Below are 26,928 nucleotides of genomic sequence, written 5' to 3'. Positions count from 1 at the left end.
TGATTCTGTGCCCAGTGCAGCCATGCCCAGGGCTCATCCCGGTGTCCAGTCTGTGACACCGAGGTGTGCCCTGGGAACCGACCTGTGCCTCTGCCAGTGCCACTCCCCAAAACCGAGAAGCCACAACCCCTCCTCACAAACACCCAGAAGACCCCCTGAGCTGCAGGGGGGTGCTGCTGACCCCAGCCCCTGGCTCCCCATGCCGGCACTCCTCAGAGGGCTGTGTCCCCCCCAGCTGCCGGCTCTGGCACTCTGCAGATGGAAGCGCTGGGGAGCAGGAGCTGGTGCTGTGCGCCCAGAGAGCCTGGGCAGAGCTGCACCGCCTCCAGCCTGCGCTGGGAGCGGGCACGGGGCCCGTGGGGAAGCAGGGGATGAGGCAGGGTGATCGCAGCCAGGAGCCAGCGGGAGGCTGGGGGGGACGCGGCGGGGCAGCAATCAGCGCGCCCTGCCTGGGGAGCCGCACAAACCGTGATTGCAGCTCGAGCAGCCACTTAATTCCCGCATTCTTAATTTCTCAGCACCTTCATAATTCTCTGTTTGCCTTTTTGGAGTAAATAACTAGTATTTCCATGTGAGTGCATGCAGATGAGGGCTGGGAAGCGCACGGCACCGTGTAAATCAGCCGCTTCCCCGTCTCAGCGTGGCCCTTCCAGAACCGTGAATTCCAGAGGTAAGTGAGTTCTGGAAAGGTCGCGTGAGTCAGGGCTCACCCAGCCGGCTGAGGGATGTGCCAGGGAGATGAGGAGACAGCGGGAGGGAGAGGGCAGGGGGGTAACTGCTGGGAATGGCGCAGGAGCGCTTTGAGGGTGCGAGGGACGCTCCGGCTGGAGCAGCTCCTGCGCAGGGGAGAAACCCCGGTTTGCCGGGGCAGGGACGGCTCCGTGCAGCGTGGGCAGGCGCTGTGCCCCCCTGGGCTCCGCTGTGTGCCCCCGGCCCCTCGTCCCGGTGCCAGCGGTGCCCGGTACCGGTGCAGCAGCTCAGGCACCGAGCTGGGGGGGCTCAGGGAACCGAGCGGCCCCATGCCGGGGCTGGTGACTGTCGCTGGCACTTCCAGGGGATTTCCGTGTCCCAGGGCAGTCCCGCTCCGCTCCCGCAATCCCGGTGGTCCCGGCGGCGGTCCCGGCACCCAGCGGTGCGATCCCCCCGCCCAGTCCGGGCTTTCTTGCAGGGTCTCTCTCCCCTTCTCGCGGGGCAGTCCCGACCCCAGCATCCCGGGGTGGGGTTCCCGGGGCACTCGCGGTCCCCGCCCAGCGCCGGCACCCCGGGGTGGCTTTCCCGTCCCGGTGCCCGTGCCCGCGGTGCCGGCCGGGGGGAGCGGGCGGGGGGCGGTGTCCCGGCGGCGCAGCCCCATGAGGCGGCGGGCGGCGGGCGGCGGCGCCGGCCCTTCCCCTGCGAGCCGCCGCCGGAGGATGAAGCAGCATGAGGATGTGTGACAGAGGCGTCCAGATGCTCGTCACCACGGTGGGAGCCTTCGCAGCCTTCAGCCTGATGACCATCGCCGTGGGCACCGACTACTGGCTCTACTCGCGCGGCGTGTGCAGGACTAAGTCCATGAGCGACAACGACACGAGCCGCAAGAACGAGGAGGTGATGACCCACTCGGGGCTCTGGAGGACGTGCTGCCTGGAAGGTACCGACCCCCGCGGCCCCAAAACTTCGGGGGAAGGGTTGCATCGCGGGACCCCCCACCCCAGATCCGGGCCCCCGGCGAGCGGCGCATCCCCGGCCGTGCGAGCATCCCCGGCCCGGCGGCCCCGCCGCCGCCTTCCGCACCCCTCCCGGGCACTCGCGGTGGCACCGGCTGCAGCCGGGGGGGGCCGGGGGCAGCGGCTCTGCGCTCCCCCCGCGCTGGGCAGCGGCGCTGGCGGACGCGCTGTGCCCTCCCGGCCAGCCCGGGCTGAGGGGCCACAGGTCCCTCTCCTGAGCGGGGATGCGGAGTGAGAGGCCCGCGGCCGCTCTCCCTCTCCGAGGCTCCGCCGGCCCCGCGGAGATGTCCCTGGCACCGGGGGGAACCCGGCGCTTCCATCACCGAGCCCAGCGCCAGCGCCAGCCCTTTCCCTGCCAGCAGCGTGGCTGCTGCTGCCCCCGGGCTGGGCAGTGCCACAGCGGGGCTGCCCAGCTCGGCTGCCCCTGGCCGAGCTCCTGCCTGCCCGGCCTCGCCCCGCTGCTTCCCCGCAGCAGCGCCTGCCTGGCGAGGCCCCGCGGCTGCCGCCCCCTGCAGCACAGGCCACCCTTTGGGGCAGTTGTGCCCCAGAGCTGCTGGTCGGGGTGTTCCCGAGCAGCCACAGGCTGTGGTTAGGGATGGGCTTTGGCAGAGCCGGGTGCTGGTACCTGCGCAGCAATAAATGGCCGATGGCATCACCCTGGGCCCTCACTTTGGCGGTGAGTGGCAGCAGAGGGTGTCCTGTGTGCCCAGGGGACCCTGCCCCCCTGCCCTGAGCGGCCCTGGCCGTGCCAGGCCGCCCCAGCCCCGGGGGCAGGCGCTGAGCTGCTCCTCCACGTTGGAAAGTTCTCGGTGAGTCACGGATGCAGAAATACCCTGTCTGCTCTGCTGCTCGGTCCTGAGCCCGCTGAAGTCAGTCGGAGCTTTCTTATTGATTCAAGGAGGGTTTGGATCATGCTCTAATTCCATAATAAATAATTTGAGATAATCTGTCTCCCCTCTTGGGCTGAGGGAGCCAAGGAGTCAGGAGCCAGGGCTGTGAAAGATGGGATCACTGGAGGCATGAGTAATATCCAAAATTCTTTGGTTTGCTACCTGTATTTTTTTTTTCCAGCCAATGTTTCATGTTTCCCTCACTGTGATCAATCACTGCTTTGGAAGGAGCCAGAGAGGCCCCTCTGCCCTGGGCACAGCTCACTGGGGAAAGGGCCTGGCAGTGCCAGGGCAGAGCTCAGAGCTGGATCCTCCAGCCTGAGCCTGGCACGGGGCAGGGAGAGCAGGGCACGGGCTGAGCCCTCCCTGTTCCACATCCTGCCCCGCGCTGGTGCTCCGGGAGCTGCGGGAGGGGAGTGGGGTGGACCGGACCGGACCGGACCGGACCGGACCGCGCGGGGCTCGGCCGTACCTGCGGCACCCCCGGCCTCGTGCGGGGCCCGGCTCCGCACCCCCGCGCCGTGCGGGGACAGGGACGGTCCCAGCCCGTGTCCGGGGGATGCGGGGCTGTGATGGTGCTGGGGGGACGCGCTGGGGCTGCTTATCCCCGTCCCGAATTCTGCAGGGGAAGGCGCCCCGCAGGCTGTTAACCCGTGCGGTGCCGGCGAGGGAACGCTTCCCGGTGAGCCGCGCAGGGCTCAGGAGCCGTGCAGGGGAAGGAGCGTGCTGGGCCGGGGCTGAGCGGCCCCGCAGCCCGGGCAGCGCTGGGGGCACGGCCCGGACCCGCTGCGTGCGGCAGGTGCAGAATTGAGATTGCTGCCGCAGGGCCTTGCTGCTCCCTGCTGCCCTGTGCAGGATCCCTGCTCCCTGTGCAGGATCCCTGCTCCCTGCTGCCCTGTGCGCTCGCTGTGGGGCCGGGCAGGGACCGAGGCTCCATCCCCGGGCAGGGACCGAGGCTCCATCCCCGCTCCGGGACCCGGCCCGGTCTGTCGCTGCTCCCGCGGTGCACAAACGCTTCCAGCACCGAGCGGAGCTCCCTGCCCCTCGGGAGCCGCCTCGGCCCTGAACTTTCGGCCGCCAGCCGGGGCAGGAATCGCGCGTGGAGCCGCCGGGGCCCGGCCGGGCTCAGCCCCGGGAGCAGCCCCGAGCATCCCCGGCACGGCAGCGCCTGCGTGGGAGCCAGCGCCACGTGAGCGTCACAAGCCCTGGGGCGAGAGCGACAAATGCTGAATGGAGCCGCCGCAGACCCGAGGAGAGCCGCCCACGCTGGGAAACACGAATTAGCGTTGAGTCAGTAACTGAGCCGGGCAGGTGCTCCCAGCCTGCCGGGACCCGCCTTTGCTGCTGGTTTTGCTCTTGCAGCGTGTGGACACGCTGTAGGTGTCCCCGTGCGTCCAGCTCAGGTGTGAGCGGCGCTGGCCGCTGTGTGTCCCCGGGGCTGGCCCAGTGTCACTTGTCCTGTGTGCCCGCGGTGTCACCGGGAAGGGAGGGAAGCACACGGCGCCTTGGGCAGAGAGCTGAACTTGAGAAATCGCTGCTCAGGCTAGTGGTGCTTTCAAGAAAGTAACACAACTTTGGTTTTCATCAAACTTAATTAAATTCAGCACCATTAAATGCAGCATCATTAAATGCAGGGAGGCTCCGGGTCCTCCCTGCTGCGTGGTGTAGATTGGGACTGGCTCCATGGCATCATGCGGATCTGAAACAGGCAGAAGGAGCAGGAGGATTTGGCCAAGGCTGCTCAAAATACCATATTTTAAGGCGATGTGGTACTTTTCCTTTCCTCCTTCATTTCCCTCATCAGAATAAAGTGCTCTGTCATTTCTGGAGGAGGCCAAGCGTTGCTCTGCCTGCCTCCCTCACAGAGGATGCTCAGCATCCTGCACTCCTCTGGGGTGGGGTGTGGGGTGTTTTGCAGGGGACACGGACACCTCATGTCCCAGAGCTGTCCTTTGGCTGAGCTGTCCCCCCTGGGCCCATCCTCCCCCTCCAGTGTCCCCGGACCAGCTCCAGCACAGCCTTTGCCAGAGGCAGCTCCTCCCTGCAGAGCCCGGGGAGCTCTCAGGGCTGGTCCTTTGGGATGATCCTGTCTGGATTTACACACAGCATTGCAGGAACCACCAGCTGACCCCGCAGCCCCCAGGACCCTGCCCAGTCCTTCCTGCAGCTCCTGCAGCCCCTGCAGCCCCGTGGAGGGTGGTGTCACTCCTGCAGGCTGCACCCAGGGTGAGCAGCCGTGTCCCTGGGCCGGGGGTTCTCCTGGGGAGCCCGTGAGCTCCTCCAGCTCCCCCTGAGCACAAGAAACAATCCCAGGTACCAGGTCTGCCCCAGCCACGAGGGCTGTCTGTCCTTGGGCTGCCTGCTGTGAGTCTGGCTGCTCGCTGGGGTCACCAAGCCCCTCACGGAGAGTCCCCAGAGGGGTGGGGACATCCCCCAGCCCCAACTGGAACTCGCTGTCCTGGTTCCTCACTCGCAGTCCTTGGGGCTGGCTGCATAGGGATGGCCATGGCTGAATGAGCCCGAGGTACTGAGCTGCCCAAATCTGCCTGGCCCACCTCCCTCACTCCTCAGCATTCCCATCACTCTTTTCTCTGCCATTTCCCTGGTTTACTCCCAATTATTTCATGTTTTATTCAATAGTCTCAATGAAGACGTTGCCGTAGCCCAGCTCTGTCCTCGGCACAGGCAATCCTGTGCAGGAGCATCCCCTGGATGGAGGGACTGTCCCTGGGAGCTCCCAGCCCCGGTAATAAAGCGCTGTTGATTCTGCATAATACAGGTCTTTAAGTTCTTCAGGAGAGCTAAATCAAATACCCTGTGGAACTCCTAAATGTATTATGTTACTGACTTCCTTTATCAACTGAATTTATAGCTATATCAGGAAAAATGTATGAAGTTTGATAAATCTGTTTTCCACGAGGCTGTTTGACATTTGCCTCCTCCCCCGTTCCCACCTCTGCTAGCCCACGGGCAGTGCTGGGGACACAGCTGCCCATGGCATCACTCCTGGCACTGAACCAGCTTCCCCCTTCTTCTAGAAGCCCAGCAGATGCCAAGGTTTATTAAAATCCATTTCAGATCTTCAGAAGCCTTCTCAGCCCGTTCTCTGGGTGCTCCCGGGAGGAAGTGCTCTGGTCCTCCCGGTTCCATGTTTACATTTGCAGCGCTGTTTGGCATCCCCAGTCCTGCCAGAGCCCGGGAGCCTGTTTGTCTCCACGTTCAGAGCAGAAGTGTCTGATGAATAAATAAGCATGTGTCACCTGTGCTCCATGACTGACAGCTGCACTGTCATGATCCAGTCGTGGTTTACACGTCAGGGAAGCTGCTTCCAACACAATGACAGAACTGCTCCTTGTTTTGCCTTGACCTTTCAGCTGCAGATTTATTCTCACTGATCCCATCAGCTCCTCCACTTGTGCGTGGCCTGCTACCTTCCATATCAAAGTCCCTGATTTTGAATTTTTTAATTCAATTTCCCATTCCTCTTTTCCAGTGGGCCCAGCAGAGGTGTGAGGTGCAGGAAAGCACCTGCCCTTGCTCCTGAGTTTCCATTTATCTGTTGGTTGTGTCCTGGCTGGTTTTGGCTCCGCTGAGCTGAGCTGGGTCACAGTGAAGGCATTAAATCGGGCTGGAAGCCACTGCCCTGGCTGGGCACCAGCTCTTCCCCCGCCTCCAGCTCCTCTCAGCCCTCTGAGGGAGGCCAAGCAGAGAATTTCCCCAAGGTGACAGCAAGATTGTTTCTGTTAGCGAGTTATTATCTTTAATTTTTAAAAGCGCCAAGCAAATGTCCCTGAGATTGCAATCACCCATGATGGAGCACTTTTTCTCGCTTTCATTACGGGCAGGTATTTAAGGAGCTGCTCATCCTGTTCCTGTGTCTGGTCAGTGGCTGTGATGGATTCTCATCCCCACCCCAACGTGCCACTGCTCAGTGGTGCCTGGTCCAGCTCCGTGCCAGTGCTGCTGATGGTGTGGGGCTGCCAGGCCACGCTGACCACGCTGACCAGTCTGACCACACTGACCATGCTGACAATGCTGACCACACTGACCATGCTGACCACGCTGACCACACTGACCATGCTGACCACACTGACCACGCTGACCATGCTGACCACACTGACCAGTCTGACCACACTGACCAGTCTGACCACGCTGAACTGACCATGCTGACCACACTGACCAGTCTGACCACACTGACCATGCTGACCACACTGACCACGCTGACCATGCTGACCACACTGACCACCCTGCCCAGCACCCTGGCGTGGCTCCCACAGTGCCCCTGGCACGGCTCTGCCCGGGGCTGGCAGCTGTGGGCAGGGGAGCACAGGGGACTGTCAGGCTGGGCTGGAGGGGATGGAGGGACAGAGCTGCCCGTGCAGCCAGGCAGGGCTGGGGGTGGTGGGAAGGGGTGTTTGCTCTTTGTTTCCTGAGGGCTGGGGGATGTTGAGTTTTCCTGTGTGGTGGAAATACAAGATGTGATGGAGGCACCTAAGGAGAGCTGAGGGAGGAAGGTGGAGAGGAGCAGTTACCTGTTTGGGACAGCCTGATGGGATCACCAGGCTGCAGCTTAACCCAGTGAGACTTCCCATCAGGACAGGCCGGAGCAGGGACAGCCAGCCCTGGCACTGCTGTCACACAGCACCAAACGCGTGCCCTGTGCGGGGTCACCCACAGCACCCAGGCACAGCCTCGGCTTCAGGGAATCCCTGAGCCTCGCCCTGGTGGAGATGTACTGGATAAAAGTGAATTACTGTCCTCTAATGGAGATGGAAATGAGGCTGGCCGGACCCTCAGGCTGCTCCAGACCCATCTTCTCGTGACGGCCAAATCCCACGAGTCATAAGAACCCTTCTGGGCACAGAGGGGCTCGTGCCCCTGCCAGCTGGCACCGTGGCTGGAGCAGCCGTGCCTGCAGCTCCCGGGCTGGCTGGAGAGTGTCCGGGGAGGAGTCGTGCCTCAGCTCCTGGCACCAGCCCTGCTTCGAGCCCAGGGTGCAAAATTCCCCCTCCTGGGATGCTGCGGTGTTTTCTGGGCAAAAGCCTGACTTGTGGGGCGGGTTAAAGAGCCGGTTCCCTCAGTGCCTGCGAGCAGCACGTGATGAGTAAAAGGCTGTGAACAGCTCAGAAGCAGGCATTTTACTGCTGCATAGGCGTGGTGCAGAGCCTGTCATCTCCGGAGCTGTTCCCGTGTAATAGAGGTGGAAGGCTGAATTTGAATGAGGCTCGAGTGGTTTTTTTCCCGTGCAAGGTCACTGGCTCCACGCCGGCTGTAAATAATTCGGGATGGCTGCCGAAGGCTCCCGGCGTGGGGCTGCGGGCAGCCCCGCTGTGGGGATGGCTGCGGATCCTCGGGCTCCCAGCGAGGTGGGCACTGGCCAGGAGGTGCCAGCGATGGCTTTTGGCCAGGGAGCGATGCCCGGCTCCACTGCCAAAAGCTGCGTGGCCTTTGGTGAATCCCTTCCCTCAGCAGGAGTTTTGCCTTTTGGAAGGTGAAGCGGGATGCGTGGGGCAGTCCCGCGGGGTGATGCCATCCGTGCCCCTGGCACAGCCCCCGGGCACTGCTCAGGGGACAGGCCAGGTGGGGTGGAGAGCTGTCACTCTCTGCTGCCTGCGAGCTGAGCTGAGCATTAACCCCGCTCAGGGCTCCTCGCCGCTCCGTGGCTCCTGTTCAGATGGGTTCCACCATGGATTTTTAATGAACAGTGCACGCTTCACAAACAGACTGTAACCTCCTTTTTCGGGAAAATCAAAACCGGCCTTAAATTTACATAAATGCACTAATCCGTGGGGGTTGCTGGGCTGCTGCCCGAGGGGTCCCGCTGGGCAGGGGGCTCTCCCTGCCTCGCCTGCTGCCGGGCACCCCCTGCCACCGACAGCAGCGCCGGCAGCTGGGGCAGCTCAGGGGGAAAGGCACCAGTCCTGAGTGCCCGCAGAGTGCCCGCAGGGAGATGGGAGGGCGTGGGGAGGGTCCTGCCCACTGCCCGCTGCCTTTCCAGAGCCCTTTTCCAGGGCTGCCCGGCTCTGCAGCTGGGCTCCAGCACCTCCAACACCTCCAACACCTCCCACCCTCGTCAGCCTTTGGCGTGACCCTCGGAAGGAGATCCCCGAGGCTGGTGGATGCACTTTGGGTGCTCAGTGTGGAGGTGGGGGTTCCACGCCTCTCCTGGGGGCTCCCGGCTGGGTTTGCTGTGCTGATGGGCTCTGCCCCCGAGGTTTTGGGGAGCTTTCCTCGGGCTGAGGAGCCGCTTGCCCCGCGCAGTCCCGGGCGGGCTGTGAGGAGCGCAGCAGCTCCAGATAAGGGCTCTGATTAAGGGGACACGGCCGTGCCAAGCGATGACAGCGCCGGGGTGGCAGCGGGTGGCTGTCCCTCGGTGTGCCTGCTGCCAGCCCTGCGGCCGGAGGAGGCTCCGAGGAGGGCAGGGGCTGCATCCCGCACCCGGCCCTGTCACCCAGCCCCGGGAGCTCCGCCTGGCCCGGCTCGGGGCCAGCCCGGGCACCGGGGCTGCTGCGAGTGCCCCCGTTCCGCAGCGCTGCCAGTGCCGGCCTCTGCCTGCGGCAGGGATGGAATTGGCATCGGGATCGCCCAGGTCAGGGCACGCCGCGGCTCGGGGCTGTCCTGGGCCCCTTGGTCCCTCCAAACAGTGCGGGGGTCTGAGACCCTGTGGCACACGGATCTGAGACCCTGTGGCACAGAGGAGGAGTGCAGGGTGCTCTGGCTGTGGCTCCTGTCCCTCCTGGGTGTGCCAGGACCCCTGGGCTCCTCTCGGCCCCCCAGCACTGCAGGAACCCCTCAGTGCCGAGCACTTCAGGGCTTTTCACAGCCCAGGCAGGGCAGGGATGGTGCCTGCCGAGCCGGCGACAGGCTGTGATGGTTTTCTCAGATATCGCCTGTTTCTTATCTCCTGACAGCACGATGTAAAGACAAATCTCGTGCTGCTGGGCAGCAGAGGGAGGCTGAGCTGGCACTGTGCCGGGTGCCAGGGATGGTGCTGTGTAATCACTCGGTGCTGTGGGAATGCCAGGGTGGCAGGAAGGGCAGCGAGCAGGTCTGGGAGCAGCCAGTCCCGGCTGCCATCCTGTCACTCCAGGGCTCTGAGTGTTTGCTGTCTGCCAAGTGGTTTGTACTGAAGGAGGAGAATTGAGGTGGACAGGAGCCCCGGGGTGGGGACAGGCACAAGGGGGGACGTGTGACCTCCCAGCCTTAATGGGGGACGCTGAACACTCATAGGGATGTTGGCATTGGTCATACATCCTGTGGGACTGGGGTGAGCAAAGGTGGTGTTTGAGGGTGACATTTGTGTTCATGCCTCTCAGATGGTCACATTATTGGTCATACATCCTGTGGGACTGTGGTGAGCAGTGACAAAGGTGGTGTTTGAGGGTGACATTTGTGTTCATGCCTCTCAGATGGTCACATTTCCAATCTCAGTGGTGTTTTGGTAATTGTCCCCTAATTCTGCCTTTAATCTCAGTTTGTGCCTGGAATCACGAGGGGAGGGGAGAGCACCCCAGACAGACTGCCAACAAGCAATGGCCCTTTTGAGACGTGCCTGATTTAACTCTCTAAAATCAGCCTTGCCTTGTGCTGCTGCCATTGTCATCAAGCAGCTCGTGCCCTGAACTTGCCTGGCCCCAGGGACGGCACCTCCACCCCCCTGGGGAGCCTGGGCTCCCTCCTGACGTGGAGCAGGAGCCCTGCAGGCTCCGGTGATGCTCAGCTGGGTGTTAAACACCAGCTCCTGTGTGCCACCTCAGCACCCCCGGGCGCATCGCAGCGCCGTCACCGAGCGCTGCGCCTGCCCTGCCCGGGAAAGGTCGCTGTCACCTGCCCCGGAGCGCTGTGACTGCCGGGGGCTGTCCCCGCCTCAGCCCGGCTGTGTGTCCGGCCAGCGGGACTGTCACTCCTGCCGGGACCTCGGCAGCCGTGCCAAGCCCTGCATCAGCCTGGCTCGGCCCGGCAGCTGTGCCAGCGGGCCGGGCGGGGCCGGGCCGGGCCGGGGGCTGCTCCAGGGGAGCACGGGCTGCTGGCCCTGCCCGCCGCGCTGCTCGGGGGCTGCCGGCCTCTGCCGGCCCCGGGGCTCCTTGTCCCCGTGCTGGGAGAGCCTCTGTCGCTCCTCAGCACTCCAGCCGAGGATGAACGTGCTCGCTGTGCCCCAGCCCCTGGCCTTGTCCCCAGCGTGAGAGGCTGCAGGATCGGAGCGGTCGTGCCTTGCACCGGCAGCAGGGGAGCGGCAGCGGGAGTGGGACCCGAGCCGGGGGCTGCGGGAGCGGGGCCGCTGCTCTGCCCGTCAGCGGGAGAGGGGGGTCCTGGGGGCGGCTGGGGAGCTGGTGTGCGCCTTGGAAATAACTGCGTCTGGTGGCATTAAAGACACTCTGTCACTGCCCCAGGCTGCCCCGGCTCCCGCTGCTGCCGCCCCGCTCCAGCCTGCGGCAGCTCCCGGCAGCTCAGCCCTGCCCGCGGGGCCGGTGCGGCCGGCTGAGCCCGGTGCCTGCCCGCCAGCCCCCGCCGGGCCCCGCCGGGCCCCCAGCCCACACCTCCCGGGACAGCTCTGGGCCTTGGGCACACGAGCTCAGGCACCCTTCAGAAATGACTGCTCCGTCAGTGTGAGCCCGTTCGGGGAAGTCTCCCTGCAGGCAGCAGAAGCAGAACGTCCCTGGCGGCTCGGGGGGGCTGAGCCCCGCTGGCGGCTCGGGGGGGCTGTGACAGCAGCGTCACCTCCCGCGCACAGCCTTGCCAGGGCTGTGAAATCCCCGGCTCCAGCTGAGCACCCAACGCGAGCAGATGCTCGTGATCTGCATCTCTGCAGCGCTGCCCTTCCCGCCTGCAAACTGGGGAGAGCAGAATCGTGGGGCTGTGCAAGGCTTTGGGTTGGAAGGGACCTTCAGGGTATTCACTGCCACCCCTGCCATGGCAGGGACACCTCCCACTGCTCCCAGCCCTGTCCAGCCTGGCCTGGGCACTGCCAGGACCCAGGGCACCCCCAGGAGCAGGGGGAGCCCTCGTGATGAGCGGGTGGAGCTGCTGGGCTGCAGCTGGGACGGAGCCATCAAAGGCTGCTGCAGGCACTGCCCTCCCTGCAGGGGTGTGTGCTGCAGGCTGGGGGCAACGCCACGGACCCTGGGCACGATCCAGAGCTGAAAACAGGGCAGTAAAGCTGCAGGGCAGCCCCAGGTGATGCCAAGGGCCCGGTGGAACTCCTCTGTGCCTGGGAGCGATGGCAGAGCAGCCCTGGCTGCAGCAGCAGCAGGATGGGCTCTCCGTGGTTCCCTGCAGAGGAGGAGGATGGAAAGCCTCGGGTGAGTGCTGAAGCTCTCTGCTGCCACCCGTCCCGGGCCTTTCACGCCTTTCTCCTCCTCCTCTCGCTGGCTCCCGAAGGGCAGAGCTCAGGAGCTGGGCTTGTCTGGGCTTGTCTGGCTTTTGCAATGGCAGTGCCAGGCGGAATTGGGGCTGTTTAAAAGCTCAGGTGTTTCCTAGCAAAGCATTTTGTGCTGTGAGCCAGGTTTGGGCAGCTGGGGAAGGTGTTCCATGGCCAGGGTGATGCTGGGAGTGGCTCAGGGAGCACGGAGCAGCCGGGCCAGCTCTGACCCCGTGGGGCAGCTCTGGAGCCAGGAGCAGGTCCTGCTGCCTGGGCTGGAGGGTGCAGCGTGGGCAGGGACACCACGGCCTCAGCCGGAGGAGCCAGGGGCTGCCCGAGGCAGGGCAGTGTTGCAGGGGCCTGGAGCAGTGCTGCTGGGTGCTGGGTGCTGTGGAATCCCTGGGTGAGGGAGGAGATGCACCCTGCCCTGTCGCTGCCAGGCAGGGAGCCTGTGCCAGTGCAGGAGTGCCAGGTGCTCCCAAACAGGGCAGGGAGGGCATGGAACACCCTGGGAGTGCTCTGGCTCTCTGGGCAGCCCAAAAGGGCAGCTTGTATTTCATGGATGGGGAAGACGAGGTTGGCGTCGCCCACTGGCTCACCAGCAAAGTTCTCTCCTGATGCTCCGTCTGCAGGAGAGTTCCTTCTTTTCTCCCAAAAAAGCCCCGAGTGAGACTGCGGTGCTACTCCTGAGCACCGCCCTGCCCATCTGGGGCGCCGCAGCCGCTCCCCGGGGCTCTGCCCTCCCGCAGATGGCGCGGAGGCGGCGCTGCCCCGGCGGGCAGCAGCTCCATGGGGCCGGGCTGGCTGCTCCGAGCGGCCGAGCCAGCCCGCAGGGCGGGGGGCAGCAGCTCCATGGGGCCGGGCTGGCTGCTCCGAGCGTCCGAGGCAGCCCGGCCCCGCCGGGCCAGCCCGCAGGGCGGGGGGCTCTGCCCGCCCCTCCCTCCCGGCACAATGCCCGCTGCCCTCCTGCAGCAAAGAGGCTGCGATGGAGCCAGGCCCTTCTAGCACTTCAGCTGAGAACTTCAAATATTTATGCCTGCAAGATGTGACAGAAGCACAGATATATTTTAAAAAAGGCAGGTGCTGGAGTGGCAGTCGTGTATTTGAACTTCAAATACTTGCCTTCAAATCCGTGCTATAAAAGAGGAAGAACGTAATAAATTTAATATCACTTTTTCAGGGAAAACAACCTGCCGAGCCTCCTCCCAGGCTAAATGTGCTTTAAAGATTGACTGTGCAGCTGTAATAACTATTGATGAACTGTAAACATGAAAAGATCTCCCTGCTCCCGGCCTGTCAGGAGCATTAGGGTGGAAATGCTCTGTGCTCCGCTCTGCCATGACTCACCCAGGCAAATGTGTTTATTTGTAAAGATCCTTATTTCAGAAATACTGACCTTTTTAATGCCGCGTGCAGCGAGCTCAGAAATTCCAAATTGCCTTTTGGCGACTGGCTCCTCTCGCTGCAGCTCTGACAGTGCTTTTCATGGCCATTTACATATTTTTAGCCTGGATATTCTGCACCATGGGGCTCCTTGGCAGAATTATTTGCTTTTTGCAGCCCTGGGCCTGCAGTGCTGGGCTGAGGTCAGGCTGTGCTGAGGGCACAGGGGGGCTCACTGCCCACCAGGCTCCCCTGGCACCCCCCAGCCTCTGCCCTGGCACCTCCCCATCCTCTCTTCATGGGATGGAGTCAGTAACATCCTCCTTCAAACAGGGACCGTGGTGTTGGCCACAAATTTAAGCAACTGTTTCACCTTGAAACAGGGAATATTGAGGGTGGCAGGCCCTGGCACAGGGTGCCCAGAGCAGCTGTGGCTGCCCCTGGATCCCTGGCAGTGCCCAGGCCAGGCTGGACAGGGCTGGGAGCAGCCTGGGACAGTGGAAGGTGTCCCTGCCATGGCAGGGTGGCACTGGGTGGGCTTTGAGGTCCCTTCTAGCCCAGGCCACTCTGGAATCCTGCGATGATTCCATGAATAAATGTGTTTTTCCAGGCTGCTGTACACACCAGGATGTCCCTGCTGGCCCCACGCTGTCACCTGCCGGGCTCTGTGCCTGTCACTGCCCCTGCCCAGCCTGCTGCTGGCTGCCCCAGAGGAGTGGGAGCAGACTGTCACTCCGTGCCAGTGGCCTGTCCCCTTGTGCCACCAGGTGCCAGCCCCTGCCCTGGAGCAGCAGTGGGGCTGCAGGGCGGGCAGAGCAGCGCCTCAGCCTCCCTTCCCTTCCCTTCCCTTCCCTTCCCTTCCCTTCCCTTCCCTCCCCTCCCCTCCCCTCCCCTCCCAGGGTGGCTCAGCGGCCCCCGCGGCCCCGGGAGGAGGGAGCACAGTGACAGTGATGTGCAGAGTGAGCAGAGCCGTGGCTGTGATCAGTTTTTGAGCCTTCCTGGGCCTGTGCCTAGCGCTGCTCGTTGTTTGGTGGCGGGCGGTGGCACTGCTCCTTTCTGTGCTGCTGCTCAGCCCAGAGCTCTGGGAAGGACGTTTTGATGCTTTTCCTCTGCTTCTTGCAGCCTTTATCGGCGCTCTGCCACTCCAAGTCGCTGATTTATATTCGGAGTTATGAATATCTCCTTTCTTCTCTTTGTTGGGCCTGCTTTTATTTTTATAGCTGTTTGCTTATTAGCCAGGCAGTTTCTAAAGCAGTGCAAACTCCCGTCATGGTGATGAGTTTTCGGGCAAAACACTCTTAAATCATTCTCTGTGCACAGTTGTGCTTTTATGCTCAAATCCATTCTCCTAAGTGATTTGGCTTATAATTGTTTTGTGCTCTGTGAATCGACCTCTCGAAGCACCAGGAGTCGGAGCTGGTGCCTCGGACCTGCCTCTGTGTGCCCATAAGAAACATAACCAAGCCATGATTGCTTGGACTTGGGCAGCAACTAGTTTTTAATTCTATGATCCATTCCCCTTCAGCTGTCAACACGGAGTCGAAAATAGCACTCCCCTGTGCTGGATGCCACGCTTCACAGCTATGAAATTGTCATTTATAGGTTTTTAGAAATTCAGAGGACATTTTAATACCGGTGAAGTGAAACCTCCAGCTCCCCATCACCATGCAGCTTCTCTCCTCCTGGGTATAAATAGGTGCTTAAGCAGCCTGGGGATGATCTGGCCCTGCCGAGCTCGGGGTGGGAGCAGACACCCGAGCACCCACACCCAGCTCCCCTTGGGCTGGGTTCTGGCAGGTCCTTGTTTCACCAGAGGATCCCAGCTTTTACACTCTTGGTTTCCCCCCCGGTGCCAGCTGGGCAGATTTTGTCCCCAGTGTTCTGGACATGAAACTTGTGGGTCCAGCTCACTGCTATCAATGAGTGTGTCTGGATCTCTGTAATTACCCAGCTGGATAATGGGATCATGGAGTCATGGAACGGTTTGGGTTGGAAGAGACCCTAAAGACCAGGCACTCGTGCCAGGGTTGGGCTGGCAGCTTCTTGCAGCTCTGGCCAGCCCTTGGAGCGGGGAAAGGGGAGGAGGGGGATGAGCCCGAGCCCCCTCTGCCAACGGGGCACAGAGCTCCCACCCCCCAGGACAGAGCCCCTTCCCACGCCCTGCTGGACAAGGATGTGGGATCCGGGAATCTCCCAGAGCTGGGCTGCTGCCCCTGTTACCTTCAGCCAGAGAGGAGCTGGAAGGCAAACCCTTCCCAGGGGCTGATCAATTAACCCAGGTAAATCTGAAATGTTCATCAGACAGGGAGAGCTCGGGGGAGGCCCCGGGCTCTGGGCTCAGCTGGCCAGGCCTCCTGCCCTGCCCCATCTCCTGCCATCAATGCCTCCAAGCAGGCAAACAAACCGAAGATCATTATTTTTTATATAATTGCCAGAATTGTATTAATTTAAACAGATAAACTCAATCAGTGAAGCTCATTAATTTCTAGCACATGGCTTATTTACGCTGATTCCGGCTGCTCCAGCACTCACTGCGCTCTCATAGGAATGTCAATTACCTTTTAAAATAAAAATCAATGTTTATCCCCTGCTAAAGATAAAACATGAAATGATTTCCTTGGACATGCTGCTGAGCGCTCTGCTCCCCAGCGTGATCCCAGCGTTGGCAGCTGCTGCCCACGGGGGGAAGCAGAGAAGGGGCCACCCCGAGCCCCTGCACCCACCGGGGCCCTGCTCCTCCCTGGCCCAGCCCAGCACCTCCCAGGAGCGGGGAGCTCTCCTGCCACGAGCTCCAGCAGTGTGGAGGGGCAGAGGGAGGAAGGCTGGGAGGATGCAGGGAGGAAGGAAGCTCCGGAGAGCGTGGGGGGAGCCCCTGGAAGCAGTTCCAGAGTGTTACCTGATTACTTTTCTAATGAGAAAAAATGAGAAAACCCTCAGAGCAAAGGGCTGGAAATTACCCATCAGCTGCAAACTTTTTTTTCCTCCTCTATTATTCAGAATTGTTTTGCTTTTCTGAACTGCCTTGTGTAGGTTGCACCAACCCCACAGATTCCAGAATGGGAGATGATGAGTCACTGTCAAAATGTAGATTTTTTTTTTTTTTCCCCTTTTTTTCCATTTTACACTGCTGAGGGAGTGAAGTCCCTGTGCCACGCGCCGAGCGCTGGCAGGAGCTCCCAGCCCAGCCGTGGTGTGAGTGCCAAGCTGTGCTCGCCGTGTCCCCCTGGGGATGCCCAGCCCGGGCACCTCCTGCTCCCCACAGCCGGCAGCCCCGGGGTGCTCAGGCTCTGTCCCTGCCAGGCGTGTGCTCAGGCGTGTGCTCAGGTGTGTGCTCAGGCGTGTGCTCAGGCGTGTGCTCAGGCGTGTGCTCAGGCGTGTGCTCAGGCGTGTGCTCAGGCGTGTGCTCAGGCGTGTGCTCAGGCGTGTGCTCAGGCGTGTGCTCAGGCGTGTGCTCAGGCGTGTGCTCAGGCGTGTGCTCAGGCGTGTGCTCAGGCGTGTGCTCAGGCGTGTGCTCAGGCGTGTGCTCAGGCGTGTGCTCAGGCGTGTGCTCAGGCGTGTGCTCAGGCGTGTGCTCAGGCGTGTGCTCAGGCGTGTGCTCAGGCGTGTGCTCAGGCGTGTGCTCAGGCGTGTGCTCAGGCGTGTGCTCAGGCGTGTGCTCAGGCGTGTGCTCAGGCGTGTGCTCAGGCGTGTGCTCAGGCGTGTGCTCAGGCGTGTGCTCAGGCGTGTGCTCAGGCGTGTGCTCAGGCGTGTGCTCAGGCGTGTGCTCAGGCGTGTGCTCAGGCGTGTGCTCAGGCGTGTGCTCAGGCGTGTGCTCAGGCGTGTGCTCAGGCGTGTGCTCAGGCGTGTGCTCAGGCGTGTGCTCAGGCGTGTGCTCAGGCGTGTGCTCAGGCGTGTGCTCAGGCGTGTGCTCAGGCGTGTGCTCAGGCGTGTGCTCAGGCGTGTGCTCAGGCGTGTGCTCAGGCGTGTGCTCAGGCGTGTGCTCAGGCGTGTGCTCAGGCGTGTGCTCAGGCGTGTGCTCAGGCGTGTGCTCAGGCGTGTGCTCAGGCGTGTGCTCAGGCGTGTGCTCAGGCGTGTGCTCAGGCGTGTGCTCAGGTGTGTGCTCAGGTGTGTGCTCAGGCGTGTTCTCAGGCATGTTCTCAGGTGTGTGCTGAGGCGTGTGCTCAGGTGTATGTTCAGGTGTGTGCTCAGGCGTGTTCTCAGGCATGTTCTCAGGTGTGTGCTCACACCGGGCTCTGCTCACAGCCACAGCCCAGCCACCTCTGCTGCCTCCTCGCTCCTGCATTCCTTTCATCTGACTTGGGTTTTTTCCACTGGTGGGGTTTTTTTTTAAATATATAAAAAGAGGGAAGAATGTCCTTCGGAACAGGCGTATCTGTGTAGGTGCCTCTGCTCAGGCACAAGCCACCACCGCAGCGAGGGGGAGAGGGTGTGAAATGCAGACGGAGCCAGATCCCTCCCGAGCCGGGGGAGCTGCTGTGGGGCTGCTGGGGCCCAGGGACAGCTCAGTCCTGCCGAGGAGGAGGAGGAGGAGGATTCCTCCCCCTGCCAGGTGTTGAGGGGCCCAGGGCCAGCAGGGCTGGGGGCTCTCGGGCTCTGCCTTCCCTCGCCCTCCTGGGCTGGGGGCCAGCAGGAACGGTCCGAGGGGTCACAGAGCTGCTGGGCTGGCCAGGACAGCTCCCCTGGCTCCCCAAGGTTTCCTGGTCTGGTGGAGAACAGCCCCCGAACCCAGCTCCAGCTCCAGGGGGCTGCTCAGTGCTGCGGATCAGGGCTGCAGTACCCCACAGACTTCTCTGCTCCTCTGAGCTGCTCTGTGCCTGTGAACTCGGGCTGTGTGAAAAGCTGGTGATGCAGGAGACAAACAATGTGCTGGGGGGTGGCTGAGACCCCCCAGAGCCTTCCCCAGGGCCACAGGAGCTGCTCGGTGTCACCACTGAGCCCTGTGCAGGGGCCAGGCCAGCACAGAGCCCGAGCCCGGAGCTCTGCAGGCTCCCAGCAGGGACCTTGTGCAAAGAGCCCCAGGATGCCTTGCAGAGCCTGGAGCTGGGGAAGGGAAGGAACACGGATGAATTCCTCTCCATCTCTCCAAGCATCTGGGAGGTGGGTGGGAGGTAAAAAAAGATGAGCCCTGAAGTTTTAATTCCTCGGAGATATTTAGGTATCTTGCTCTTGTTACTCAGGGAGTGCAGAGCCTGAGCATCTCTGGGGCTGTGCAGCAGGCTCCTTCCTACCCCAGCCCTCCCCAGCTCAGCTCCGACCTCTGCCTCTCCAAAATATTAATTTTCCAGCTCCAGAGAACTTAGACCATAATGACCTGCCACTTCCCCCAGATGGATTCAGTGCAACACTGTCCTTAGGAAGGCCATTACTGGAAACCACAACTTGGGAGATAACTCACTCGGATTTATCAGCAGGAGCAGAGAGCTGAGGGCTGGAATGTGACCTTGACTCCTGGCTGAGCCACTGCCAGGGGAGCAAGGAATTTTGTTCTCATTTGAGAGTGGTCTCAGCTCATCCTCCTCAGCCCGAGTCTTCCTTTGCACACACCAGTGGCACCCAGAATGGTCCCTGGAAAACCGTTCCACCAGATGAAAAGTAATGAGATTTTAACACCCTAACTGGAGCTCTTCAGCCTCCTGGCTCGTCGGGCTGGGATCGATATTCTTGGCTGTATTTCCACCACTGCAAACCTATTTCCCTCACAGGCCCCTCCCCGTCCCCCCGGCCCTCCCTGGGGAGAGGGGCTCTGACAGGAAAACAACCTGAGATCAAATCAATTAATTGCCTCTGCATGTGCCGATAAGGGCGGAGCGGGAGCCCGGCGGTACCGCGGAGCAGGGGGGGAGAACAGACCCTGCTGGGGCTGGGGGAGCACGGACCCTGCTGGGGCTGGGGGAGCGCAAACCGGGGGCTGGGGGAGCCCGGAGCCTGCCCGGGGCTGGGGGAGCACAAACCGGGGGCTGGGGGAGCACAAACCCTGCTGGGGCTGGGGGAGCCCGGAGCCTGCTGGGGCTGGGGGAGCACAAACCCTGCTGGGGCTGGGGGAGCCCGGAGCCTGCTGGGGCTGGGGGAGCACAAACCGGGGGCTGGGGGAGCCCAACCCGGGGGCTGGGGGAGCCCAAAGCCTGCCCGGAGCTGGGGGAGCGCAAACCCTGCCAGGAGCTGGCGGGGCACGGAGCCTGCCCGGGGCTGTGCCAGCTCTCGGGGCACACCCGGGGGCTGGGGAGGCGTTGGCAGGGACTGCGAGTGCCCAGAGGCGGTAGCAGGGCCAGGGCACGGCCCTGGGGCACATCCCGGTGTCCCTTAGCCCGGCCCGGCTGCAGCGCGGGGATGGAGCTCACGGAGCTGCCCCGGGGGACAGGGACCCGGGGGAGGATGTGACACCCGGCCCCGCTGCTGGGGGCTGTGTGCCAGCCAGACCCTGAGAGCTGCCTCGCCCGTCCTGGGGCCGCTTCCAGCCGCAGCTCCCGGGGCAGCATTCCCTCCCTGGGCAGCACCTCGGAGGTCAGAGGGGATTTTTGGGCTTGCAGCCTTGTTGCGGTGTGTGCTCGGAGCCTGAAGTTGTGTGTCAGGAGGCTCGGCATTGCCATGGCGACGGGCATCAGCTGCTGAGCAGAGGGAGTAAAGGAGACAAAATAAATGTCAGAGTGTGAGTGGGAGCCGTGCAGCCGGGGCTGCCCCTGCCCCGGGCAGCCGGCCGTGCTCTCTGCCCGTGCTGCTCAGCCCAAGGCTGCACCCCGCTCTGGCAGGGCCTGATGGCTGCAGGGCAGAGGGACCCGTGGGGGCACAGCCTGCTGGCTCTGGGTACAGGGACAGGGTGGGTGGAAGCCCAGGGCTGGGAGGAGGAGGAGGAGGGGGCTGTGCTGTGGAGCTGCTGTCCTCACCCTGCCCAGTGCATCCCCTTCTCCCACAGTTCCCAAAGCAACGGCAGCAGGCAATTCTCCCTCGGGTGCTGTGTCTCCCTCTGGATGACAGCCTGCCTCCTCCAGAGCTGCATCTTCAGGCTCTGACTGATGCCTGTCGTGCTGCTCAGCTCCCCCGGGCACAGCCTGGGAGCGTGCAGGACACCCTGAGGCTGCCATGTGCTGTCTGCAGCCCTGGTCCCTGGTGACACGTCCTGCTGCTGCCATGGCAGAGGGGACAGAGCCAGCATGACCTGAGCACGTGCTCTAGAGCCAGGATGCTGAGGGGCTGCCCTTCTGGGGATGCTGCAGTTCCTGCCACCCTCCGTGCCCCTTGCTGCTGCAGAGCAGTCCCACAGCGTGCCTCAGTGTCCCCAGTTAGAGCATGAAGGCCCCCGGGCTGCTGCACGTCCTGGCCAGCAGGAGCTGAGCATTTCCTGGCTTGTGTCTCCCCAGGAACCTTCCGAGGAGTGTGCAAGAAAATCGACCACTTCCCTGAGGATGCAGACTACGAGCAAGACACGGCCGAGTACCTGCTCCGTGAGTCTGCTCTGTGGCACACCCCCGGCCCCTCACCCGGCAGGGCACCCCCTCCCTGTGCCCTGGTGTCACCCAGCGGGAGGCTGAGGGGTCACAGCCCCCCTGAGCAGCATCTGCACCCTCTGGGCTCCCCGAGCCTGGCCGTGCCACGCTGCAGTGCCCCGTGCTCATGGCACTCGCTGTGCCCTGTCCCCACGGCCAGTCCCAGCAGCTGCTGCCCAGCCTGAGCCTCTCGGTGCCCCCACAGGGCACTGGGACCCCGCAGGGCCCAGGTGCAGCACACAGGGACATGTCTCCATGTCCCTGCTGGTGTCCCTGCTCCCCGAGCCTCCAGGCAGGCTGGGCTGGCTGGGAGAGCACGGAGCAGGTGCCAGGTGCTCTGCAGTGCCAGCCGAGCACAGGGACACAGAGGGGCTGAGCTGGCAGATTTCCTGGGAAAAGGGGGTCCTCCTGTCCCAGGGCCCAGCCAAGCTCCAGGGCAGAACCACAGACCTTCCCACAGCACCCCAGAATGGCCCAGGCTGGAAAAGCCCAGCCCAATCCACTTTCCCACATGGAAGGGACCTTAAAGCCCAGCCCAATCCCCTTTCCCACATGGAAGGGACCTTAAAGCCCAGCCCAATCCAACATCCCACATGGACCAGCTTCCAAAATGACAGTAGAGAGTAATGAATGCAGCAGATCACTACCTGCTGCACCAAAAATACACTGTGCCTTGGCTTGGGCTCTCATCCCTCCAATAGGGCCGTTATTAAAGCAGAGAAATACAGAGAAGCTCCATTAAAATTCCACTCCTGGGGGCTTTAAAATAGACTTTTTACTTTAAATGTGAGAGGGAGTGGGAGAACTTCAGCACTAATCTACTCAAAGTGCAAAGCCATTTCATTAAACTCGCTCTCCTCTCCACTGGGTGAGCAGAGATGTGGAAATTTGAGACTCCAGAGCAAGAAGTGGATGAGCAGCAGCTGGGTCAGTCGGGCTGGGCTGAGCAGCAGCCCATGGGCACGGGCCCCTCTCCCAGGATTCCTTCCAGCCCCAGCAGCTCAGGGAGTGCCAGGGCTGCTGCACGCCCCTGCTGCCTCTGGTTTGGCAATGCAGAGCTTGGGTGAGCCCTCAGCAGCCTGGCACACACGTGTGGCTCTGCGTGTCAGGGATGTCATCTGTGTCCAGCCTCTGTCACGGTGCCTGGCACATGCCCAGCTGAGGGGACAGTGTCCCTTGGCTGCAGGGCCACCCTCACCCAGCCTTGGCACTGCCCATGTTTCTGCTGGAAGAGGGGAAATTCGGGTGAGATATGCAGAAGGAATCCTTCCCTGGCAGCGTGGGCAGGCCCTGGCACAGGTGCCCAGATCAGCTGGGGCTGCCCCCGGATGCCTGGCAGTGCTGGATGGGGCTTGGATCAAGCTGGGATGGTGGAAGGTGTCCCTGCCATGGCAAGAGGTGGCACTGGATGGGATTTAAGGTCCTTTCCAGCCCAAACCATTCCAGAGCTCCGTGACAAGCAGAGGATGCCGGGTGGGGACCGGTGCTGGGTCTCCCCCTCCATCCTGGCAGCACAAGGGGTGCCCTCGCACGGACCCTTCCCACGTGCAGGGGGTGCTGGGGCTGATGCTGCCCCTGTCCTGTCCCACAGGTGCAGTGAGAGCATCCAGCATCTTCCCCATCCTCAGCGTGGGGCTGCTGTTCTTCGGGGGGCTGTGCGTGGCCGCCAGCGAGTTCTACAAGAGCAAACACAACGTCATCCTCAGCGCCGGCATCTTCTTCGTCTCTGCAGGTAGGAGCTGCCAGGGGCTCCTGCGGCCCGGGGGACACGGGGAGCAGGGCTGGGGTGGGGTCCTGCCAGGCTGTCAGCACTGAGAGACTCCGAGGTGTGAGAGCTGTTCCAGCCCTGTGGGAACATCCCCACAGAAGGGAAAAACTGTCAGGGGTCTCTGGCCATGGTCCCTGCGCCAGAGAGGGCTTCAAGTGCCCCCTGCCCTGCCTCGAGCAGAGCCCACATGGGGGTACAGCCCAGGAGGGGCTCCCCAAGTGCAGCCATCCCCCTGGGGGTTACCAGACCCTGGGACAGGGACTGGGGGCTCTGCCCTCCACCCTGGACAGTCAGTGGGCACTGTGCCAGCAGCGCAGGACCAGGCACAGGGGCTGCCACATGGAGATCACTCTCAGGGAGGCTGTTCCTGCTGGATTACTCATTCCTCTGTGCTGTTCCCCAACGCTTCCCCTGATTATCGCGTGACAATGTCTTTGTCTCAAGGAACCGCTCTATTTTGTGTTTTTCTTCTCCCCACAAAAAGACAAATGACTCTTCCTCCTTGGCTGGCAGGAGCTGCTGATGCAGATGAGAAAACAGCAGAGAGAACATAATTGATTCATTAAGTAAATCTGGGAATGCACCAGCCTCTCCCCAGCCTGCAGCACAGCTGGTGGGGCACAGGCTGCCCCTGTCCCGAACAAAGCCTCAGGACTCCACCAGAAATGGAGAAAAACAGAGCCATTCCAGCTTCCCTGTGCTCCCAGGGCCACAGCGAGCTGGCTGCATGCTGGGGGGATCCCCCTGCACCCCTCAGGCTGGCTCTGCTGCTGCACGACACCAGCCAGGCTCCTGCACGCGCTGCTCAGCAAAGCACAAGCAGCTCCTGAAATGTCCCTGTTCTAGAGAAAACAGTGCTTATGCCTCCTTCCTGGGAATGTGTACGGGATAAGTGTGTAAGGGAATATGAACGTGTCCTGGAGACCGGCAGAGGTCTGCAAGGGGATTTGGTCTGAGTGTGCTGGCAGAGGGTTGGTGCCCCGTGGGGACACGTCCCCCCATCCACTCCTGGCTCTCAGGTGAGCGCCTGCCCCGCTTGTCCCCCTGCAGGTCTCAGCAACATCATCGGGATCATAGTCTACATCTCGGCCAACGCGGGGGACCCGGGCCAGAGCGACTCCAAGAAGAGCTACTCCTACGGCTGGTCCTTCTACTTCGGGGCGCTGTCCTTCATCATCGCCGAGATGGTGGGGGTGATCGCCGTGCACATGTACATCGAGAAGCACCGCCAGATCCGCGCCAGGTCGCACTCGGAGCTGCTGAAGAGGTCGGCCTTCACCCGCCTGCCCCCCTACAGGTACCGCTTCCGCCGGCGGTCCAGCTCCCGCTCCACCGAGCCCCGCTCCCGGGACATGTCGCCCATCAGCAAAGGGTTCAGCACCATCCCCTCCACCGACATCTCCATGTTCACCCTCTCCAGGGATCCCTCCAAGGTTACCATGGGGACGCTGCTCAACTCGGAGCGGGACCACGGTTTTTTACAGGTCCACAACTCCATCCCCAAAGAGTTCAAGGAGTCTTTGCACAACAACCCGGCCAACAGACGAACCACGCCGGTCTGAGGCGGGCTGGGCCGTGGGCAGGCTGCATGGCATCACCCTCGTGACGGTGTAACCTGTGAAACCCCGTTTTTAAGGACAAACCCGGAGGCTCCCCGTGCCCCTGCCCGCGGGGCTGGTTTTTCACTCCTGAAATGCCACTGGCCGGGCCAGGCCGCCGCGCTGCGGTGGGAGCGGGACCCCGGCGGGGAGGGGACAGGGCCACGCTGGGACCCTGGCCCCGGCGCCCCGCGGACTGAGCGGGCTCCACCCCCCGGGACAGCGGCTTCCCGAGGTCTCCATCGTCCGTGTGATCATAAGCGCAGTGTTCCCATAGCTGTGTGTCCATGGAAATGCTGGCGGTAGCCCTGTCCGTGAGAACCCTTACCCGGTAGTTACGTCTCGGTGGAATCGCCTGGAAGTCCGGAGCTGGAAGCACTGAGCTAGTGCCGGAGCGATGCTTGTGTTCCGAACCCCCTTCCCTGTCGTGCTGGATGGAGTGCTCGGGCTGGGTTCCTCTATGGCGTTTCGTGCATGCATTAAATAGCTTGGAATTCAATTTTGTCATGTCGGGTTGGAAGAAACATCCTTTTGCAATTTTCTGTGGTCTCGAAAGGGCTTATTTCCTTCCCTTCTTCCCTCCTTCCTTCCCTCCCTCCCTCCCTCCCTCGAAAGGACTCAGGAGCAGAATTACTCCAGTGACTGGTAGCAAGTATCCAGCGTTTAATTCACCTCTAATGTTGCAAGAAAATGCATTACTTCCCTACAGTTGGTACACACGCAGTCAGAGATGACTGTCTGGGCACGGCCGAGAGGCAACGCGCGACCGTGGCGCTGCGGATGGGGTGAGATTCCCTAATGGCTGGGAGATCCACGAGAAAAACAATAAAATTGTCCAGTTTGGCAAGTTCCTTGGCTGAGTAGGTCACAGTGACCCCGCAGCGGGCACCGAGAGCGGCGCAGCGTGGCCGGCAGGAGGAGGAGGTCAGGCTGGGCTGCCACGAGCGCGTGAGCAGACGGAGGCTCGGCTCTGAACTCTCCCACTGGAGCAGAGCTCTAAGTGGAGGCAGTTCTGAAGCAGTTGGGCCGCGGTGATGTGTCACTTAATGGGAATCTTATTGAACCTTGTGACAGAAGTGGCAGATTCCCACAGGGGCTGCTCGGGGGCCAGCGGGGCTCTGTTCACTGCACTCCTGCAGAAGGGAAATGTCTGGTGTGCAGAGTGTGAGCCTGAGCAGCCTCGGCCTGGGTCTGCTGCCCAAAGTCTGCACATCCTAATCCTTCCTGGAATAATGGACAGGCCGCTGGGAAACCCGGCACAGGAGCTCTGCTGGGGTGAAATCCCCCCGGGAGCTCCGCAAACAGCCTCGGCCAGGGCTGCACTTCCTTCACAGAATCACAGAATGCTTTGGGGTGGAAGGGACCTTAAAGCTCAAGTCATTCCATGGGCAGGGACACCTCCCACTGTCCCAGGCTGCTCCCAGCCCCATCCAGCCTGGCCTTGGGCACTGCCAGGGATCCAGGGGCAGCCACAGCTGCTCTGGGCACCCTGTGCCAGGGCCTCCCCACCCTCCCAGGGAGAATTTCAAATCCCTCGCCCTTATTTGCTACTGTTGCAAAGGGGGTTGTTCGAGAAGGCTGATTCAGATGCTAATTAAGCCTTTTAATTGCTGTAGTTGCTGATTGCATGTGTTAAAAACAGTCAAAGGAGAGTTGCACCCCCATCTTAGGGCAATATTTAAAAGCAAAGCAGTGCAAGGGCTGGCAGTGCCAAACAGGAGGAGCATGGAGTGGAATAGCTCAGTTGGAAAGGACCCACAATGACCAACTTCCCGAACGCTTGGTTTTGATTGTGGCTGGCCAAAAGCGAAACCAGGGCCTTAAGGGCACAGCCCAAATGCCTTTTCAGCCCAGGCAGGCTCTGACACCCTGGGGCCAGGAGCGCCGGAGCCGCAGGGCCGGGCAGTGATTGAAGGTGTTTACTGCCACGGGTAATACCTTCCCTTTGTGCCGATGTCTTTCCCCTGGAAGAGAAAATCAATACCCAGGCTAAATCTGGAGGCTTCAATATTTCTCAGAGAAGTGCAAATCAATATGGATTTCTTAACAAGTTTAATTTCAATACCTGAAAGTGCACATTCTGCCCATTTCCTGACCTTTCCAATCCCCGGGAGAGGAGGATTAAAAAGATTTGTTCAAATTCGACGAATTGAATCAGCAAATGCCCCATTAGCTTGTTTTCTTTCCGCCAGACCTTGATAAACAGCATGATAGCCCATCGTGCACGCGTGGCTGCCAGCGCCGCTGCACCGCCGACCCGCGGGGCACGGCAGCGCCTGCGGCCGCCTCAGAGCAGCCCCGCTGGTGGCAGGGGGCCGGTGGCACACGGAGAGGCACCCGCTGCCCTCCTCCGAGTGCCAGCGGACCCACACCCCTCCGTGCGCCCGGTCCTGCCGAGCCGGCTGATTTATGGCGCTGCAGTGCTCTATATTTATCCTACAGTGGCTTTGTGCAGCGTTAGATCATCGGGGAGCCCGGTAAGCACCGCGGAGCAGCGGAGCGGGCTCGCAGAGACTCAGACTTCGCCCTTGGAAGGGTGCCCGGGCAGGAGGGCACAGCCCGCAGGACAGCCTGTGTGGCAGTGCCAGCCCCAGCAGCGGTGTCCCCAGGAGGGCACAGCCCACAGGACAGCCCGTGTGGCAGTGCCAGCCCCAGCAGTGGTGTTGCCAGGAGGGCACAGCCCGCAGGACAGCCTGTGTGGCAGTGCCAGCCCCAGCAGCAGTGTCCCCAGGTCCCACACAGCT

The 26,928-nt window shown here is 62.0% G+C and overlaps 1 protein-coding gene across 2 annotated transcripts; it reads left to right on the top strand.

Annotated features, from left to right (window-relative positions):
• Nucleotides 1-398: 398 nt before the first annotated feature.
• On the top strand, nucleotides 399-25,034 carry CACNG3 (calcium voltage-gated channel auxiliary subunit gamma 3). 2 transcript variants are annotated; one of them, XM_039732540.1, is made up of 5 exons: nucleotides 399-670; nucleotides 1,437-1,630; nucleotides 20,693-20,776; nucleotides 22,410-22,550; nucleotides 23,637-25,034. In XM_039732540.1, the coding sequence occupies exons 2-5, from the start codon at nucleotides 1,447-1,449 to the stop codon at nucleotides 24,146-24,148; spliced, it is 921 nt and encodes a 306-aa protein (XP_039588474.1). In that variant the 5' UTR covers nucleotides 399-670; nucleotides 1,437-1,446; the 3' UTR covers nucleotides 24,149-25,034. The 2 variants fall into 2 exon arrangements, with proteins under 2 accessions (XP_039588474.1, XP_039588473.1); XM_039732539.1 differs by lacking the exon at nucleotides 399-670 and having other exon boundaries at nucleotides 1,355-1,630.
• Nucleotides 25,035-26,928: the final 1,894 nt, after the last annotated feature.

The sequence above is a fragment of the Passer montanus genome, unplaced genomic scaffold (genome assembly GCF_014805655.1).
Source record: "Passer montanus isolate IOZ18808 unplaced genomic scaffold, ASM1480565v1 scaffold8, whole genome shotgun sequence".
In the NCBI taxonomy this organism is placed as follows: Eukaryota; Metazoa; Chordata; class Aves; order Passeriformes; family Passeridae; genus Passer; species Passer montanus.
This window is presented reverse-complemented; position numbering and strand designations above follow the sequence as displayed.